Raw genomic sequence first — 19,915 nt, forward strand, 5'->3', positions numbered from 1 at the left:
AAAAAAGTTACTTAATGCCACATATTGTCGTGCTGCAAGACAGAGTGTTGTATCAGGGTTATTCCTGGGCCAGAAGGCCTTTGGATTCCACTACGGTCAGGTCCTCCCCCAGGAATTCCCCTAGCCCACGACCAGCTGTGCTGGTGTCCCCTTTTACACCAGCATAGCTCCAGGGTAGCATCCTCTTCCAGGTTGGGTGCAGTGAAGTTGCATGGTGCCTACTTGCCAATATGTTCATCTCCACTGGTGTACTGGTGGGGTCAAATGTCCCCGGGCTGCAGCCATTTAGTCATGTGGGAGGTGGAAAATCGCCCCCCCCCCTCCTCCTCCTTTACACTGACTTCAATACGTGGTGCAAAAAAAGTTGTTTGGTTGTGGTGGGGGAGGACGGCCGCTCATACAGGGAGGGCGGAAAACTCAGATTTTGCACCAGGCTACATTTTCCCGAAATACACCTCTGTTTAGTCGATTTGATATTTTGTTTGAATGTATCGATGGAAATCTATTGGTTGCAGAACAGAGATAGAGGAAGCTTTTGCTCCTGTTCCCATAATACTAGGAGGGACACTCAATTAAGTTGGTGGGCAGTAGATTCAAGACAGACAAAAGGGAACAGCAAGCAATTGGATTATGGAATTTGCTGTTAGTGGAGTTCATGATTGCCAGAAGCATAAATGGTTTTATTTATGCTTGTGGCATTTAGCATTTTGAGTGAGTAAATTCTTATCTTAAAGTTTCTTATTCATTACGTACAAGATTATTTCATAGGATAAATATTTCATTTTTACAGTGGAAAAGCTGAGGATTAAGTTCTTGTGGAGGAGAGTATTTTGGCTTTAATTTTCTCCTCCAACCCCACGCCACTTTCACAACTTTTTCTTTTTACTTTTTTTGTCTGTTAGACAAGAGTCAGGTATGATGTCTAGTCCTGAATTATGTTGCTTCTTCCCCCAACACACACCATAAGCTTCCTTCTGTATTATATTGCTTCCTAAATGAAACTGAACATCTGTTGTCGTAGCATTATCAACTTCTTTGTTAACGAACTTTCTATTTACATATAGTTATTGTGTCAAAACAGTCCAATTAGGGAGGAGTTTAGTACAATTGCCCACTCATTCTCTTTCTATTTGTTTGACCTCTTGTACAATGATCCTGTTGTTTTCTTGACAGCCTCTGTGATACAAAAAGCACATGAATCACTTGTCACCCAAATTTAGGCAGTGCTAACTGATGTGTGTAGATAGAAACATGTGCCTTGTTTCTAATTTTCAGACACCTTCATTAGAATTTCCTTCCCCCTTGAAAATAAAGGTATAGTGTTTGGACAAGCTGTACAGATTTGTGAAGAGTCTTCTTAAGTGGAAAGTTTATACTGACTAGATCAGGGGTCTGCAACCTGTGGCTCTCCAGATGTTCATGGACTACAGTTCCCATCAGCCCCTGCCAATTGGCCATGCTGACAGGGGCTGAAGGGATTTGTAGTCCATGAACATCTGGAGAGCCGCAGATTGCAGACCCCTGGACTAGATCCAGATCTAGGGTTTTATCCTACATAGAAACTGTTTTTTTAGATATGCTGTGATATCCCCAGGTCTTTGACAATGACCAACAGTGCTAAATTTTAAATGATAATGTTATGGAGTCAAACATTTCAGCATCCTTTTGAGAAGTGTCAATTATACACACAATTCCTATTTTCAGATGGTAGACCACAAAGCAAGCTTTTCTTTTTAAGAAAAGAAACCTTTATTTTCAAAAGTTGTTGAAATTGTTTAATATCTGACAGTGCTGGAAACTATAGTAACGGGTTGAATAATTGATCACACTCTTTCCTAGTGTTTTCTGCCATTCTCACACTTTGCCAGTAGTTGCAATATTACATATACCCTATATTTTCCTCCATGTAAGAGGATCAAGACAGACTGAAAAGCAACTTGCTTCAAAGTACCCATTCTATATTTGGGATCAGATCAGCTGTGATACTTGTGTCTCTCATGAGTTGTTGTAACAGTGACAGGCCCATCTGGTGAACCAGGTTTGTCTCCCTGCTTCTATTCATGAAGCCTGCTGGGTGACCTTGGGCTAGTCATAGTTCTCTCAGAACTCTCTCAGCCCCACCTACCCCATAAGGGGAGAGGAAGAGGAGTTTGTAAGATCCTTTGAGACTCATTACATTTGAGAAAAGCATCCAGACTCTTTTTCTTTTTCTTCATATGGAAAAACTTTGAATATATGAATTGCCAAGCTATGAATAGTTATATCCCAAGCTATGTTCAGCATTGTTGCAACCACAAGCAGACAAAGGGCATCAAAGTTGGAAGAAAAAACTATGGGGAAATGAAGTGGTGCTGTAATGTAAAGCACTGATAACTGGACATGCAGAAGGCAACAGAATTTAATATTCTGCCCTACTTTAGGTCTGCTGTTTTTAGAATCCACAAATCATGACCTGTTAGACATAAAAGTAAAGCTCAATCCCTGACATCTCTAGCTAAAGGGATCAGGTAGTAGTTGATGTAGAAGACCTTTGCTTGAGACCTTGGAGAACCACTGCCCGCCTGAGCAAACAATACTGGCTTTGATGGACCAGAGGTCTGATTCAGTGTAAGCAAGTTCATTTGTTCTCTTATTGCTGATCCATCACTTTCTGTTTCTGAGTATTGACTTAGTATTAATAAATAGTATCACATATGACTTGACTTGCCATAGTTTCAGTGGGAATGCCAGCAGTTTCCATACTCTCAGTTGTTCCATGTTCTCCATCACAGGAATAATCTCAGTAACCTCTAACATATAGACATTTGCAGCAAGTTTGACATGTCTGCTAATGTGGTACAGGCAATAACATTGAGCTTGTTCAGGCTGACTGAGTTTCTGGATGTACTTCTGTTGAGGGGAATGTACTTTGTGTGTTCCTAATTCTCCTTCTGCTCCCAAGTCAACAATAGTTGGAAGGCTTAGAACAGGGATTCTTACAGTTCAAATCAGAAGTGTCATATTTTATCTGGATAAGAATTTCATTACTTACATGTTGAAATCTGTGCATTTTAATTTGATTCAAGATTTACTTTATAAAGTGTATATTTTGAGCAAAGGTAACATGGAAGTATTAGTTCATTATAAGAAAATTGGAAGTCTGTAAAGTATCTTGTTGAGATTCTACTTTTTGATTTAGCTGGGATCCTTTAAAAATGTCCACCTAGTTCCTTGAGCCCAAAGGATCTGCAGGTGTATGTTTCCAGAACAGTAGTACTCTATACCATGTGGCAAAACACTCTTTAAAACATACAAAACAAATATGACACGTTATTGGAGTCCTCTGGTCATAGAAAAACAACTCAGAAATCTCACTTCATTGCCCAGTCCCTTGAGCAAGCCTAGCATAAGCTTCTGGATGCCAGCCTATCAGTTGGGTAGGAGGATAAAGATTCTAAAGATGCATTGATCTGATCACAGCATAATGTTGAGTGTCTAGAAATGGTTGGTTGACCAATTAAAGCTCTTCTCTCGAATATCAAGGAGACCATGGAACTTGCAAATTTACAGACGTTCCATGCAACAAAGACATTCATCAAGGCATCAACAATTCCATTTCTCATTTTCTGTACAAAAACAGCTTAAATTTTAGATGCCATCCCACCCCTTTAACTCTATGTTTTCTGTACATTTAGTCATGCTGAAATGAATGTGGTTCCCCAAAAGCAAAGGTGGGGGGAAACAGCAAATCCTCAACCTCACTTCCCTCCTGAAGTTATAACAAACAGCTACTCCTATCCTCCCTACTTTACATTCATCTGTGTTGTGCTACCATCCAGCATGAAATGTGTATTGCAAAGAGAAGATGTTGCGTTAAAGAGTGGTATGGGCCATTCTGGGTCACAATTTTTTTTAAGCATTCTGTCATCTCATGGCAAAGCAATTGCAGGTGATGGGAATCTTGAGGTTATGCTGCTCCTTTCCCCTCCCCCCACACAGACAAGCTTCTTAGCATTAACTTCAACCTGTTCTGGGAAGATGGCCCACATAAGTCTCCTGACCTTGATGTAGCTGATAAAAGACAATTTCTGCTGATCCCAAGACTAGCTTTAATCAGCACCAAAATAAAAACATGCTGCTAATAAAACATTCCAGTAAAACTGCAGCAGATTACCTAACCTTCAGTAGGAGGTATTGCCTAGCTAATGTATTGGAAAATGTATTTCTTAGAATCTCTTGGAGCATTTGGCCTTCAGTCATACCACCCTGAACATGTGCAGTCTTGTCTGATCTTGGAAGCCAAGCAGGGTTGGGCCTGGTTACTACTTGGATGGGGGAATCTCTTATAGCACAGGTCAAGATTGCCATAGATAAATAAATGTTTAAAGAACTTCCACACAGTGCCTTTAATATAGATAAGCGAGAGCAGTAATTCACCCTAAAGCCATCATGGACATGAATTACATACCATATTCTCTGGCTCTTTGCCAAAAGCTGTCTCACACATTGAACATGCCTCCATTGAAAAGCACTGGTTGATATCCTACCTTAGGCTGGGGGAACTTCCTGTAGCTCTGAGGAACTTGAAGTGAGAAAAGGCTTGTTAAAAGCTTTTATGAGAGCCACTTCAGTGGGCAAAAGGCTCCTTAGGCTGAAGGAAGGTTCCACATGTTGCTCAGGACTGCTTGGCATATGGTGGTGGTTGGCCACCTGGAAGTCTTTAAGATGAGGGAATCCAAGTGATAAGCATTTGCATGCAAGTGTGGCACTAATTTTTAGCTGTAGACTGGACTTTTAAGTTTCAATTACTTTCCCATTTGTTGGTACTGAAAAGGAACTTGGGTCATTGTGTCCCATGCTGAGTGGGGAAGTATGAATGTTCCTCTGTGGTTAGTGTTTATTGTTAATCTTGTAGCAAACTTGTAAGATAGGAGACATTGCTAAGGTGACATGCACAGTTGACTTCTTCTATGCATGGGTTTGTGCTTTTATCCCAAAAGTTCTTTCCCATCCAAGTATGAAATGATGATTCAAAAACCTGTAGGGGACTCAGAATACATTGATTTTCTTTAAGCAGGTTGTATGTTTTGGAAAGGGGCAAGTGCAGAGAAATATGAAAGAAACATAGCTCTCATGCTTTCCATAGCAACTGAGTGTAAATTTGCTTTTCATGGGTGGGTATTGGTTAACACCAGGAAGCATAAACAATATAAGGGAGTTCAGCTTTTGCAAGGAATAAAGTTACATATGTTCTTCAAGAAGAGGCTAGAACTAAATCTTATCACTTAAACTAAATTAACCCAAGTGGGGTTGGGAGTTAGATTTTTTTTTTTTTTGTACTGTGAAATGGCTTCTTAAAACCTTTTGGAATCATTAAATCCACACACTGCATAGATGTCCTAAGATACATTGAGATACTTTTTTTAAAAAAAAAAGGCTTTGGGTATGCACTTTCAATACACTGGCTGCTGGTGTTTGATATGATAGTGTTTTGAAAATCAAAATTCATTCAATATTTCTCATTTCCTTTAACACATGTATAGGGCTATATCCGAATATATTACTTGCATGTATTCCCTTAAGCACTTTACTACTTATGAGCTTGAAATACTCAGACTAAGAGTTCTGACCACAGCTTCCTGATTAAGAAATTGGTGGTGGTCTTGTACCATTGCACTTCTTCATATAATATCTTTCCCATTTCTGAGAGGAGTCCTTGCTGTATTGGTTTTCTTCATGGAGATATTTTGTAAGTAAGCTGTGTGGTCTAGTGTCTTGTCAGCAGCTTGGGTGAAACTTGTTTCTATTAAAGCAAAATATCTTTAGTGTTTCAAAGTGTTTTTTACACAGACACAAAGGGATTCAATCCATCTGTCTCTCATATCTGATACAATGCAGCATCCACTGCCCTCAACTTGGGTATTCATGGTTGGTTGGATTGGTCTGTTGGATTTGACAGCTGAATAGAATCTCCTATTCAGAAGTAATATACGAACAAGGAATGTCACTTTTATAAATTGCTTGTTCCTCTAGGATGGCTATCAGAATCAGATCTCTCTTCTGGCTTGTGGGCTTTGGTATGATCTTCATAGTTCAGTCTTAATAGTAATATATTTGCCTCACCAATGCACTTCAATCTACAAAGGAAAATAAAGCATGTGCAGTGAAAAGCAGCCATCTTAGCATGTTACTTCTGTATGAAGTAACTTCTCTGTCTAGGTCGATTACAAAATATAAAAACAATTCAGCTAGATTGCATACCAATAAATGATGCAATAGAGCTAGGTTTGCATATCTGAAGACAATGCAAACAAAAGCAGTACAGAAAGTGGATTACAAAAGTAGAAGATGGTATTGTAAAACCAAGATGGTCCATCCATCCAATAATCATCACGGTCAAGTACTGTCCCTATACATAATTTGCTAAGGGTTTGGAATGTCCAACAATGAACCCCCAATGGGTTTGCAGGACTCCCATTGGTTGGAAGTGTGTCCCTCACATTCCAACCCCCCCCCACCTCCCTTCCCGAGACCTGCAGGCCTTGGGAGGTGAGGTGGGGGGGGGAAGCACAAAGGATTGCCACCCCACCTACCATCCCTGTTTCCCAAGCTATGCAGAGCTTGGGAAACAGCCCAGTTCTCCTTGTAGGGCTCAGCTAGGATCTGGGCCCCTTCCTTGTTTCCCACATTGCATAGGGCTTAAAAAACGGGGGAGACATCCCTCTCCTGCCTCCCTTCCCCTCCCCCTATAGAGTCCATTATATTTCATTTTTAAATGGGCTTTATTGCTAGTTCTCTTATAAAGGACCTTCTGGACTGTTTCATAGAGGTCCTTTCCAATTCTGTGTTTCTCTGATAATGTGATTATATTGCAATTCTAATCCCCTTATAAAAATACTTCCCTGAGCATTTCTGTTTCTCACATTCTGTTTCCGTGAGAAATGTATTCTATATATCTGAAATAAATTAAATTGCTTGTACGGAATTGGCTATTCAAATAGACTTCAGTTGTCAACTCTGAGCTCATTGGAGCTCTACTGAAAGCAGAAAGAGGCAAGATAGTGTTGCATGTTTATTGGATTAATGTCAATTGGCTTGGAGGAAGAATCTGTGTCCTTTTGCCTGCTTAAAATCCCAGAATAACTCCTGCTCTTAATGAAACCAGGGGGGAGGGTCTATGTTGTGTTTTAAAGCCTTCCCCTTAATATGATCATTCCTTGTTCTAATTCCAAGAGGATGTTAATTAAGATGTCATGGTCCACACATATAACAGTCCTGACTCAGTATAAAAATGTGCTGCAGAATTAAAAATGCAAAATAACACAAAGCTCAGTCGAGTGCAACAATAAATTGCACCTCTTGTAAAGCACTCTGGATAATGTTTGGTTTATTGCCTTTTGTAAACAAAGCTGTGGGTAATGAATCTAAACAACTGGGGTCTTGAAAGAAGTGCTGTGATCATGTTTCTTAAACATTGCAAAGGTCATTAATATGTTTAAACATTGCAGTGTATTTTGAAAAAGTGTAGATTTTATTCCCAAACTATAGAACTCCAATATGTGTTCAAACTACATTCGGTTGTGTAATTCTTGGATTTGTGGCCCTCATTTGTCACTTTCCTATCTCACTTTTAGGTGAACGTTCGCGTTACCACTATGGATGCAGAGCTGGAATTTGCCATCCAGCCTAATACTACAGGCAAGCAGTTGTTTGACCAGGTTAGTATGAATGAGTGCGGTACTTTCTATAAAACTACAGTACTTTTCCGCAAATTACTCAAAGAGTTGTTTTATTATTTTTTTTAAAGAAAACTGGTTTTTGAGTAGCTTCTTGAAGAGCTACATTCACACAGGTCAATAACAATAATAATAATAAATAAGTATCCATGAAAGAAAAATTATTCTGTGGGTGCCTAAAATATTTAGGGTAGAGTAAAGGCCTTTAACTTCTGAATAACATTCACATTACATGCATTGTTTCTGGCATACATTGTTTTGTCCTGTCAAGTCATTCTATCAGATCAAAATTCCATCAGTATAGGGATATGGCAAAGCTGTACTTTGTGGACCTTGTTAAACCAAATCAGTTCCTGTGTCAGGTCTGTCACATGAAGAATCCTCTATGCATGAAGAAGTACAACGTAAGTCCTGCGTATGAAAAGGAATCTTTAAGTCTTGCTTATGCATAATTCCCAGCTTGATACAAAACATCTCATAGGGAGGAAAAGATGGAAGGGAGACCAATGCTTAACTAGAAAGTAACTTTATTGCCCCATCCAAGAGGTAAAATAGAAAAGGGGCAAGCAAGACAGCAGCAGAAGACAGCAAAACTGAACTATTCAATGAAAACAATACAACAGCAATTCACATTTGGCAATTCAACAGCAGTCTTTCCTGTGTACAGTCCTAGTGTTAAGTTGTATTTTAAGCTAAATAACTAATTAAAGTCACTTTGACAACAGATGGTGTTCTTCCACAAGGCTAATGCAAAGAAAATCAACCTAAAGACAGGAGATTTTGAAATGAAAAGAGCAAGAGTCCGTGGATAGGCTACGATGCTATGAGGAAGAAACAGAGGTGGGATTCGGCCCAGTTCGGCCGAACCAGTTGTTAAAAGTCCCCTCACTCCCCCTATCCTGGGAGAGGGAGTGATGGGGATTTTTAGCGCCTTGGATCCCAGGGCGGGGAGGAGATCTCTGGCTCAGCTCTCCTTCCCCCTGATCTCCTGGGTTGGTGAGGAGACTTCCCCGGGGGGGGGGATATGGGGGCAGCCAGGAAGCACTGGGGGGGCTGGCTGGCCACCCTCAGAGGCCTTAAGCGGTTGCAGTCCTACTGGAGGTCGCCAGGCTTCCCAGCCACTGCCCTAGCCAAGGAAGACCACCCAAGTGGCCTTCCCAGGCTAGGGCAGCGGTTGGGAGGCCTGGGCAATCTCCAGCAGGGCTGCAGCCACCAGCAGACCATGTGGCAGTGGCCTTCTAGGGTTAAGACAGCCACAGGGAGTCCTGGGCAAACTCCAGCAGACCTTCAGTGGCCTTCCTAGGCCGAGAAAGGGCCCTCCCCAGTGGCGGCACACAGGCTGAGCCGCAGTCGCTGCCTTCCCTCACCTCCCCCCAGCCCAACATTGAAAGGTGGGGCTCAGCAGCCAGGTAAGTGGGTGGCGGCGGGGTGGGGCGGGGCCAGGAGGGGGCGAACCAGTAGCTGAATAATTAGAATCTCTCCACTGGGAAGAAATGAATGGCTGTAATGCAGATCAGTGGCATAGGAGAGGCAGGAGCAGAGAGGAAGATATGGAGTGTGAATTCTAGGGCAGGGAAGCAACTTATGAGATAAATATTACTCTGTCTTGGTGAGGGATGAGTGATTTCAAGCATCTAGTGATTGCAAGAGAAGTAGGGGAGGGGTCAATCCTGTGATTTCAGCACTGTAGGATGACCTAACAACAGAATCCATGATGAAATTGGAGGGCTAGAGATAACGTTTATAATATATACTCTTTTCTATCTCAGATCTCTTCAGGGAGTACTTGGGAACTAATGCTGTTACCTAAAAAATCAGTGCTTTAATAGTCCTGGGAAATATAGATAGTCCAAGAGCTGAGCCTTTCTGACTGACCAAATGGTGGACTGATGGTTAGGTGACTGAATTAGAGTAGGTGGCAATCTTGTCTCTGATTTGCCTTCAAATGGCTTTTTCTGGGCTCACAGCTGAATCATCAAGGAAGAGCTTTGACTATTGTTCTACAAACATGGGTTTGTTGCATTGTGTCCAAAAAAGTGTGTGAGGGGCTCTGGTAGGATTGATGATTGGTGTTTGTCAGCAGGGACGTAGGTATAGATTTTTTATGGGGAGGTTCGGTGTGGGGCCATCCCATCACCCGCCCCGGGGGGCATGGCCACGCCTCCCCAAGCCCCACCCCGACCTCAGTACTTATAAAATCAGTTCTCTAAGGCCAGGGACGGCAGACTCCCCTGCCCCTCCGCCCCCCCCCCCCCGACTGGGTTCCCAGCCGGCAGTCCCTTCTGTCCTCTCCTCCGGGCAGAGGTGTAGCTAGGGAAAATGGAGCCATGGGCGACTTCTGTGATGATGGAATCCACCCCCAAACAGCATCACTTTTAATGGTGTTTAAACTAGGGAGCCCAGATTCTCCTTTAAATCCACCATCAAGGGAGAATCTGGGGTCCCCAGTTAAAACAACATTGAAAGTGATCCTGTTTTTGGGTGGATTATCCCCCACCGTTAAACAGCATCACTTTCAATGTTTAAACTGGGGACCTCAGATTCTCCCTTTAAATCCATGCCGAAGTGGGTGGATTTAAAAGGAGAATCTGGGGAAATTTGGGGGGTGCCTGCTTTCAGGGGTGCAATTGTTAAGCTAGCACAGGGGTCTGCAACCTGCGGCTCTCCAGATGTTCATGGACTACAATTCCCATCAGCCTACCAGCATGGCCAATTGGCCCCTGAGCTAGCATGGCCCCTGAGCTAGCAGCATCAAACTTTCAGGGTATCTTTAGGAGACCCTCCTGATGATACCACCCAGGTTTGGTAAAGTTTGGTTCATGGGGTCCAAAGTTATGGACCTTCAAAGGTGTAGCCCCCATCTCCTATTAGCTCCCATTGGAAACAATGGGGGATGGGGCACCCCGTTTGGGAGTCCATAGCTTTGGACCCCCTAGACCAAACTTCACAAAACCTGGGTGGTATCAGTGGGAGGTTCTCCTGGTGATATCACCCAAGTTTAGAGAAGTTTGGTTCACGGCGGCCAAAGTTATGGACCCTCAAACATGTAGCCCCCATCTCCTATTAGCTCCCATTGGAAACAATGGAGGATGGGGCACCCCCTTTGGGAGTCCATAACTTTGGACTCCATGGACCAAACCTCACCAAACCTGGGTGGTATCATCAGGAGAGTTTCCCAACAAATCCTTGAAATTTTGGTGCTGCTAGCTTAAAAATTGCACTCCCTGCAGGCCAGAAATCGAAAGAACACTTAAAAATGCAAAAAAACCCCACAAACCGGGGCGGGGGCTGAGCTTCAGGATTGAACCCGAGGGGGAAAAAAACCCTTACCTACGTCCTTGTTTGTCAAGCACATTCAGACAATCTGGCAACTTTCCCTTGAAAGCTCCCAGGAAACTTGCTTTCTTTCAAATTGGACTGGATCGATTTCCCTGCCCCTAAAGCATCTGAAGACCAAAAGATCTAGGGGTGCAAGCAAAACAGGCCTGTAGTGTTTTAGAAGTGAGGACCACATATAATGTTCTGTAGTAATGCTCTGTTTTGGAGTAAAGGACTGTCACTTTTGTAAAATATGTAGAAATCCTCCTGTGTCAAGTTGTGTGGTGTTTCCTTAGACATCTGAAACATCACTTTTGTGGGTTGATGTTTCTCCCTACCCCCACTGGCCTTGTAATTTAACAGAGTACTTAGTTAATAAATATGTTGCTAGATTAACTGGCTGCTAATGAATTATTGCTAGGGTTCAAGTACAGGTTCTGCTATGTTAAATCAACAGGAGTAATTGTAGAAGTATGTATTAATCATACTTAAATTACTTAACACCTGTCGCTGCTGTGGGATTATCAAACAGAGAGAAGAAAATACCCTGTAATAAAAGGAAGTGATAATGACCTAATGGTCTACATCCCGAAGGGTGTTAATATGTTTGTTCTGTATAATTTGGAAGCAGGTTCTAGTTTTGTTTTTCTTGCTTAGCAGAAATGACATCGCAAAACTAGTGAATAGATAGCCTCCATTATCCTACCTGGTTACTTCAGAATGTTCTTCAGGGATTTTTGTGGTGTTCGTGGTTTTAGAAAGAATATGGAAGACTTAAGATAGAGCATAAATGTTTCCTGAACATTATTGCAAGATGGTGAGACAGACAGAGAAAATTGTCCTCTTGATAAGGTTATTGTATACAGATGTGGGTGTTTGCACATTTGCAGCTTTCTTTACCTTTTGTTTCCTCAGCAAGACACAATTGGTAGGTCCACACCCATAAGAAGTTGCTGTATGCAGTTAACCATACATGGGGCCTTCAAATTGGACTGATACCATTAGTATAATTGTAAGAATGTCTGTCTCCACCAATGAAAGTTGAAACTGTTTTATGGGTTATGATACCACAGTGGTGGGGACCTATATTTGAAATTTAGTAATAGAGGTTTAAATAGCTATCAAAGTGGGGAGAAAATTGGTGGGTTTTTTTTAAAAAAATAACAGCTTAAAAGAGTTTCAGAGGGGAGCTATATTGGTCTGCAGGAGAACAGCTAGTTTCGAGAACAACAAGATTTTCAGTGCATGAGCTTCCAACAGTCAAAGCACTCTTCATCAGATATCTCAAAGATCTTGTTTGTCTTGAAGGTACTTTTGGACTCAAATGCAGTTGTTCAACTGGAAGAGTTATTAGCTAAAAGTTCCCTCTTGGTGATCTAACCCAGTGCTTCCCAACCTGTAGGTAGGGACCCAAAAATGGGTCACAAAGCCTCTGGAAGTAGGTCACAAGCTAACCCTCCCCAGTGGCTGCTCCTGCCCTTTACATCCCTTTCATTCTTTCTTCCTCCTTGCCAGCTTTGCATATTCTCATCTCCTTCTTTGGGACAATAACAGGGAGGGGGAAGCTGTCTGGCAACCATTAAATGCATAGTAGTAGCTGAAAGAAGCGGGGTGGGGGGTTGGAGAATAGGAGGGAGGCATGTGTTCTATTTTGGTGCCGCTCCTTCAGCAGCCCAACTACTTGCCCACCCCCTGGTGTTCCTCTCTGCCCTCCATCTTCTGTGGGAAATGTACTGCCCTGTGCCCTTAGTGCCAGCCTGTTCCCTGCCATCTTCATTCATTTCCTCAATCCAGCATCCTCTCAATATGCCTTCTCAAACTCCAACTCTGTCCCAGCTGGCAGAGGAGGAGATGAACCTTTCTTGCTTGGAGTTCATGGTGTGGGGCAGCTGCACCCATTGTGTGATGACAGTTGATTTCTCAAAAGCATCTTAAAACAGAATGCTGGAATAGATGGGTTCCAAGGTCATAGGGCACCATAATAACATAGGCCAGCCCTGGATTGGTCACCGTACAAAATAATTTGGATTTGTGAGCTGCCGTTCCCAAAAGGTTGGGAACTGCTGTTCTAACCCTTTATAGCAGCGAGGTGTCTCTAAGAATCTCTTCTCCATAGTGAACCCCACAATGAATTCCAGTCAGTGCCAGTACCTTGCACCAGAGCATGCAGATTTTCCTCTCCTATCAGTCCTTTTTGACCCTAGGAAGGATTCTTTCTAGAACAGTGAGAACTGCACAAAGAGACAGTGGGAGGGTAGGGGGAAAATTGTTCTTGTTATGTCAGTGGGGTTTGTCCTTTATATGAATAGGGTAGCCAGCCTCCAGAAGATATCTTGCTATTACAAATGATCTCCAGGCAACAGAAAACAGGAGAAAACAGCCACTTTGGAGATTGACTTTATGGCATTTTACCTCATTGAAGTCTGTACTCTCTTCAAACACTGCCTTCCTCAGGCTCTATCCCCCAAATTTCCAGATATTTCCCAACCCAGAGCTGGTATTGTGTGGAATTTGTCATCAGTAACAGTGTTTCTGGTGTCACACTTGTATGTTTTCAGCCAGATTCCAGGCTCTGCTTTAGAAAGCTGAGAATGTGACTATGAAGATGCAAATGTTACTTATCTAGAGAAGGTAGTCTAGTTTAATAGTATTATTCTAACTTTCTTTCAGGGCTTCTGCCTGGCATCAGTTGCTTTCTGCTGGCAATAAACTTGGCCTAGCAGGCCTACAAACATTGCCCTAAGGGTGTTTGGAGCAGTAGAGTGAGACCGAAGACTGCTTGACTGGGCACTAACTGTTATATTTCAAGGTCTGGCAAAGATTGATCTCAATCGCCCTCAGTAATTTTGTCTAATAGCAAACATTCAAGCTTATTTTTCTGGTGGTCAGTAAACAACAGAAATGGATTCTGATGAAGACTTTTTCAGTATTTGACATACATAACTGCAGTATGAAGAGGTAAAGGAAAAAGATGGGAGGAATGTAGTACAAGCTTTCGGATATTTAAAAACAATGTTGTGGTCATCCTCACACAGTTAACTAGATAATAACTTTTCATGTCCCATAAACAATATGAAGATTTGGAACATAATTATCTTTATTGCTCAGAGGATCTGAGAAAAAGTTCTGAGAACCCTGTTCATTCCATCCCCCCCCCCTTCAGTATAGATTGTATACCACTCTTAGCTAGATTATGCCCTGTTGCCAGAAGTATGTGGGATCAGTTATGCATGTCCTTCTACACTGCCGCTTTTATCACGTAATTCAATCCAAGCTTATTAATCCATTGTTAATAGGGAGTGGCAAGCAAGTGCGAATAAGGTAGCCTTCTGTATGACTTCTCAGGATAGTGATATAATAGATTTAGTTGCCAAGTTTCTGCCGCAAGCAGTGAGGATTTGTCAAGATTATATAACACCATTTTAACTGTTAAATACGGTTCCCACAGTGCAATTTTACATTCCTGTACTCTTTTGGATCCCCTTTTATATACCAACAAAGGTTTTTGTACTTGTATTTGCTGAAACTATAGATTGTTTTACTTTACATTCAGGAATTTTTCATAGTTGTTACTTTTTTATTTTTCACATGTGCCTTGGAATCCTGCACTTGACAAAAGCCTTCAATTGATATCTAACTTTTTAATGGCCTTTACAGGATTGCCAGTGTGGGTTGAAAGGGAGAAGGATAACATTACTGGTAGTTCTTTTTTCTAATTGATGAGCGCTGATTGATGGTGTTGGTGGAAAGTGCCATCAAGTCACAGCTGACATGATGACCTTGTAGGATTTTCAAGGCAAGAGACTTTCGGAGGTGGTTTGACATTGTCGGTAACTACATGGGCTGAGAGAGTTCTGAAAGAACTGACTGGCCCAAGGTCACCCAACAGATTTCATGTCGACGAACGGGGAATCAAACCTGGTTCTCCAGATTAGAGTCCACCACTCTTAACCACTACACCATGCTGGCTCTCTGAAAGCTGGGATGGGGGAGGGGCAGCCATTAAGTCATAGCTGATATACGGCAGCTGGATAGGGTTTTCAAGACAAGAGGAGTTTAAAAGTGATTTGCCATTGCCTCCCTCCCTAACACCCTGGTATTCTTCAGAGGTCTCCCAACAAGAACTACCCAGGGTCAGGGCTGAGAGTGTGTGACTGGCCCAGAGTCACCCAACAGACTTCCATGGTAGGAGTAGGGATTTGAACCACCTTAACCACTGCATCTAGCTGGCTCTCTGGGATATATAAGCAGTCTTTAAGCCATCATTCCTACTTTGCTAGTCCTGAAACTCGGCTACATGATAAACTGAAGTGCTGTCATGACTTTGGTGCTTTGTTATTTCATCTTTAAATCAATATGATGCTTTATCATGACAACTGAAACCATCACCATTCGAAAGAACAATCTTACCAATCACTGGATAGTGCATGTGGAAAGGGCTGTCAAGTTGCAGCCAGCTTGATGACTACCCTGCTTAGCTTCTGAGACCTGATGAGATCAGGCTAGCGTGGGCCATCCAGGTCAGGGCTACTGAATGGTAATATGAAGAAATGGATAATTTGGTTACATCAGGCTGAATATCATTAGCCAACTTCACTTTCACAGGAATTCAGCACGTATATACAAAAATGGGGGTATATATAATTTTGTTTTTATTCATATTTGTTCACATTCACAGCAAGTCTTCCCTAAGCAAGCATGGAAAGGGAGATGACCATCATTAAAGCCACTTCATCTTGTAGCCGAGCTATAGATGAGGCAAATATGTGGAACAAATGGGAACAAGAAATTACAATAAAGATGGAGTGAGGCAGAGGACCTGAATAAGTCATGGTTCCGGCATAGTCAGTGTTTGTCAAGGATATAGGTATTGTATGGGAGAAGTTATTGGTTTGAACAGATTCTATAAAAGGAGTCAGTTTCGGAGGAAGTTGACCTATACCTGTTATGTGACTAAGATTATTCTGTCATTTCAACCGATGTTTCTAAAGCAATGGTTGTCTTTTATGGGAAAAAAAAAGAGATTTGGAAAGAACCAGTCAGCCCAATTTAGCAAAAAAGATCCCCTAATAGTGTTCAAGCACTATTGATTTAAACTTAGTCATGCAGAACATAAGTTAACTTAGGCCCTTTCCGCAAAGCAGAAAGGGTGCTCCTCCACCGGCAGGAATTATGGATCCACACGAGTCTCCTCTTCTGCATCCCCCCCACACACCTCGTCCTCCAGCATTGGTCTGGAGGCTTCAGGGACCCGCCCATGCTGCCCAGGGGTCGGAGGGCAGCGTGGGCGGGTCTCAGCAGCCCTCCAGACCAACGCTGGAGGACGAGGTGAGTGGGGCGGACGGGAAAGCGGTGAACCGCACCAAGCCGATGGGAAGGCGCCGCTTTCCAAAAACTTCCCTTGGGAAGGGAGGTGGAAAGCGGCGCCTTCACGCCACTCGGGGCCGCACAGGATGGCGCTGCTGCATTGCAGCAGCACTGCCTGTGCGAACGGCTGCCCAGGGACTGGTGTTTTTCCGTCCCTGGGCCGCTGTTTTTGGCCCCGTGCAGAAAGGGCCTTAGATTCCATGCTGTTAAGCCAGTTTAAGGAACTCAAATACATCTGTAAAACATATCTGAGTCTGTTGCAGAACTTGTGGTTCTAGATATTTGCTTCTCTTGGGACCTTTTAGGGTCTCTTCCTGTGTCTCTCTTTAAAAAGGTTTGTGCTACAGAAAATATTTGGATTTCATATTGACACCTTTATATTTAGGTATTGTGTCACTTTTTGCTGCTGATAGGCCTCTAGCCAAGCTATTGCTTTTATTGAAGAGGCTAAGTAGAGGTCACTTTGAGAGGACTGCTTTTTATTACTCGCATATAAGTTGATTTTTTCAGCACATTTTTTGTGCTGAAAAAGCCCCCTCGACTTATACGCGAGTGTGGTGTATTTAAAAAAATATTTAGGGTTTTTGCTTTGGTGGCTGCCAGGGGGTGCAGTTTTTAGACTAGCGGCACCAACATTTCAGGGTATCATCAGGTGACACTCCTGATGATACCAGCCAGGTTTGGTGAAGTTTGGTGAAGTTTGGTGAAGTTTGGACCCCCAAATGGGGTGCCCCCATCCCCCATTGTTTCCAATGGGAGCTAATAGTAGATGGGGCTACATTTTGAGGGTCCATAACGTTGGACCCCTTGAACCAAACTTCACTAAACTTGGGTGGTATCATCAGGATAATCTCTTGCTGATACCAACCAGGTTTGGTGATGTTTGGTTTTGGGGGTCCAAAGTTATGGATCCCCAAAGTGGGTGCTCCCATCCCCCATTGTTTCCAATGGAAGCTTAGTAGGACCCTTTTGTAGGGTCCATAACTTAGTAGGACCCTTTTGAGGGTCCATAACTTTGGACCCCCTGAACCAAACTTCACCAAACCTGGGTGGTATCATCAGGAGGGTCTCCTAAAGATACTCTGAAATGTTGGTACTGCTAACATAAACATTCCTCCCCTGACAGGCACCCTCAAATTTTCCCCAGGTTCTCCTTTTAAATCCCCCCCTTCTGAGTGGATTTAAAGGGAGAATCAGGGCTTACAGAGCTAGTTTGCTGTTTTCCTTTTAAATAAATATTCAAAAACATTTAACCTAATGATGCCTCAATTAATGTTATTCTATTGGTATCTATTTTTATTTTTGAAATTTACCAGTAGCTGCTGCATTTCCCACCCTCGACTTACATGCGAGTCAATAAGTTTTCCCAGTTTTCTGTGGTAAAATTAGGTGCCTCGACCAATATGCGGGTCGAGTATATACGGTAGTTGTAAATACCTGCTGTAACATTGTCCCCTTTTGTGAGAAAAGTATTCTCCTTTGATAATGAGTCGAACAGAGGATCAATCTATCATTTGCTCCGCCGCTCAGATCTTCTTTTTTTTAAATGCCTAAACCATGCACTTTCAACTTTCTTCCCTTTGTCCTTTGTTTCTTCCACACTGGAATGGACCTGGAATTCTTTGATGTCCAGAGTTGGCTGCAAGAAGGCCAGCATGTTTTTGAGTTCATACAGTATAAGTGAATATATTTGGTCAAGCAATTATTTGGTAGTCAGCTGTAGCAGGAAGCTTGGACTAGTAGATGATTTAACCAACTCTGAACTCTTCCCTTCTTTTCTTTCAGGTGGTCAAGACTATAGGCTTGCGTGAAGTGTGGTACTTTGGTCTTCAGTATGTTGATAATAAAGGCTTTCCAACCTGGCTGAAGCTTGACAAAAAGGTAAATGAGAGTTAACAGTTGATACATTATCAGATTTTTGAAGAATTATCTGTGCTTTGTAAGCATTTTAGTTCAAGAGCCAACTTAAAGGTTTGTAAACAGGAGTACTAATGTAAAGGTTTGTGTTTTCTGTATAGATCAGCTGAAAACATAGAAAACAGCATAGCCTAAATCTTACTCAGCCATCTTATCCTTGGCCTAATGTCAATTGGGGAGGGGCTGTAGTTTATTCTAGAACAGGGGTAGGGAACCTGCGGCTCTCCAGATGTTCAGGAACTACAATTCCCATCAGCCCCTACCAGCATGGCCAATTGGCCATGCTGACAGAGGCTGATGGGAATTGTAGTTCCTGAACATCTGGAGAGCCGCAGGTTCCCTACCCCTGTTCTAGAATCTTAAGGATTGGGCACTGGCAGAGAAAGAAGTTGCCACAGTTGTTGATCAGCGACCTAGACATAAGATACCATGCAGTAATTAGTACCAGATTGGAACCAGGAAGACCCAAGTTGAGATCCTTGCATTCTGTAGAGCTCATTTTGTGACCTTGGATTCATCATCACCTGTTACCTCAGGACCACCCTGTGAGGAAACAAGTGATGCAATCCAGGGTTACTTAAAGGAGAGGCATTGTAATTTTTTTCCTTTGTTCTATGTGACCTCTTTATAAGTAAAGTCACCTCGCTGGAGTGTTCTGAAGGGACCTGTTATGCTGCCTCCTTGCCTTCCTTATTTTCACTGCCACCCAAGGCTCTCTCCTTAGAATTCTCAGTAGGACCCAAATAACAGGTTGGCTTAGTTATATATGGTAGAATGACCGAATGGTCAGCATGTGGGGGTGGCTGAGGTAAAAGGAGATCCATTAGTCTAGAATTAAGAGTTGTTTTTCTGAAATATGAATAGAATTTATTTGTATGCAAAAAATATATGCTGTATGGTTAATAAGGGTAATGGTTTCAGGTTCCTTAAATAGACCTAGCCACACAAGCTCATGTTCTCACTTGCCACCTAGGCTAATAACTTTCACATATAACACAAATGTTTCTTACAACACTTCACTCTTCACCCACTTTCTTTCACACACTCCCATGAAGCCTCTCTGAACCAACCAGTAACTCTGCCCCACAGATACCATCCAATCATAACACATTTCAATTACCCATCCAGCTGCCCCTCCCCCTTTCTTACTCTGTTAAGCCTACATTTTATATCGTAGTAATGTATGTTTAAAACTCCACATTAAACCAAATAAAACACATACAGTATTTACATGGCAAAACATCACAGGCAGAATTTTAAAAACATGATAAATTTTTGGGTTCCCTTGATACCCAAATTGCTGTATGTTTAGCATTCTCAAGAAGATAGTCAGGCATGGAGGATAAGGCACTATTAAAAACATAGCATATATTGAATTGTGTTTAGCCAGTGATGGGAATCTAGCAATGTCAAGCATTTGATCTATTAAGAGAGATTGACTTACCCACTTGGTATGCGGTGTCATTTTTAAAAAGGATACAAGTGACAATTTGTACCAGTCCGATGACTTGTGGCCTGGCAAACTAAACAGACTCTTAATTTCTGTTCACTGATACTAACAGTCTTAACTGTTTGTACACAGTTTAGTCCTAGCATGT

General features: G+C 42.3%; 1 protein-coding gene across 5 annotated transcripts in view; it reads left to right on the forward strand.

Moving 5' to 3' along the window:
* EZR (ezrin) overlaps positions 1-19,915 on the forward strand; it is a 53,974-nt gene that overhangs the window by 15,420 nt on the left and 18,639 nt on the right. For all 5 annotated transcript variants that reach the window (XM_048487961.1, XM_048487944.1, XM_048487970.1 and 2 more), the window contains exons 3-4: positions 7,614-7,697; positions 18,186-18,281. In XM_048487961.1, the coding sequence (XP_048343918.1) occupies positions 7,614-7,697; positions 18,186-18,281 (180 nt within the window). The remainder of the gene's footprint in view (positions 1-7,613; positions 7,698-18,185; positions 18,282-19,915) is intronic.

Source organism: Sphaerodactylus townsendi, linkage group LG01, assembly GCF_021028975.2.
Source record: "Sphaerodactylus townsendi isolate TG3544 linkage group LG01, MPM_Stown_v2.3, whole genome shotgun sequence".
Classification (NCBI taxonomy): Eukaryota; Metazoa; Chordata; class Lepidosauria; order Squamata; family Sphaerodactylidae; genus Sphaerodactylus; species Sphaerodactylus townsendi.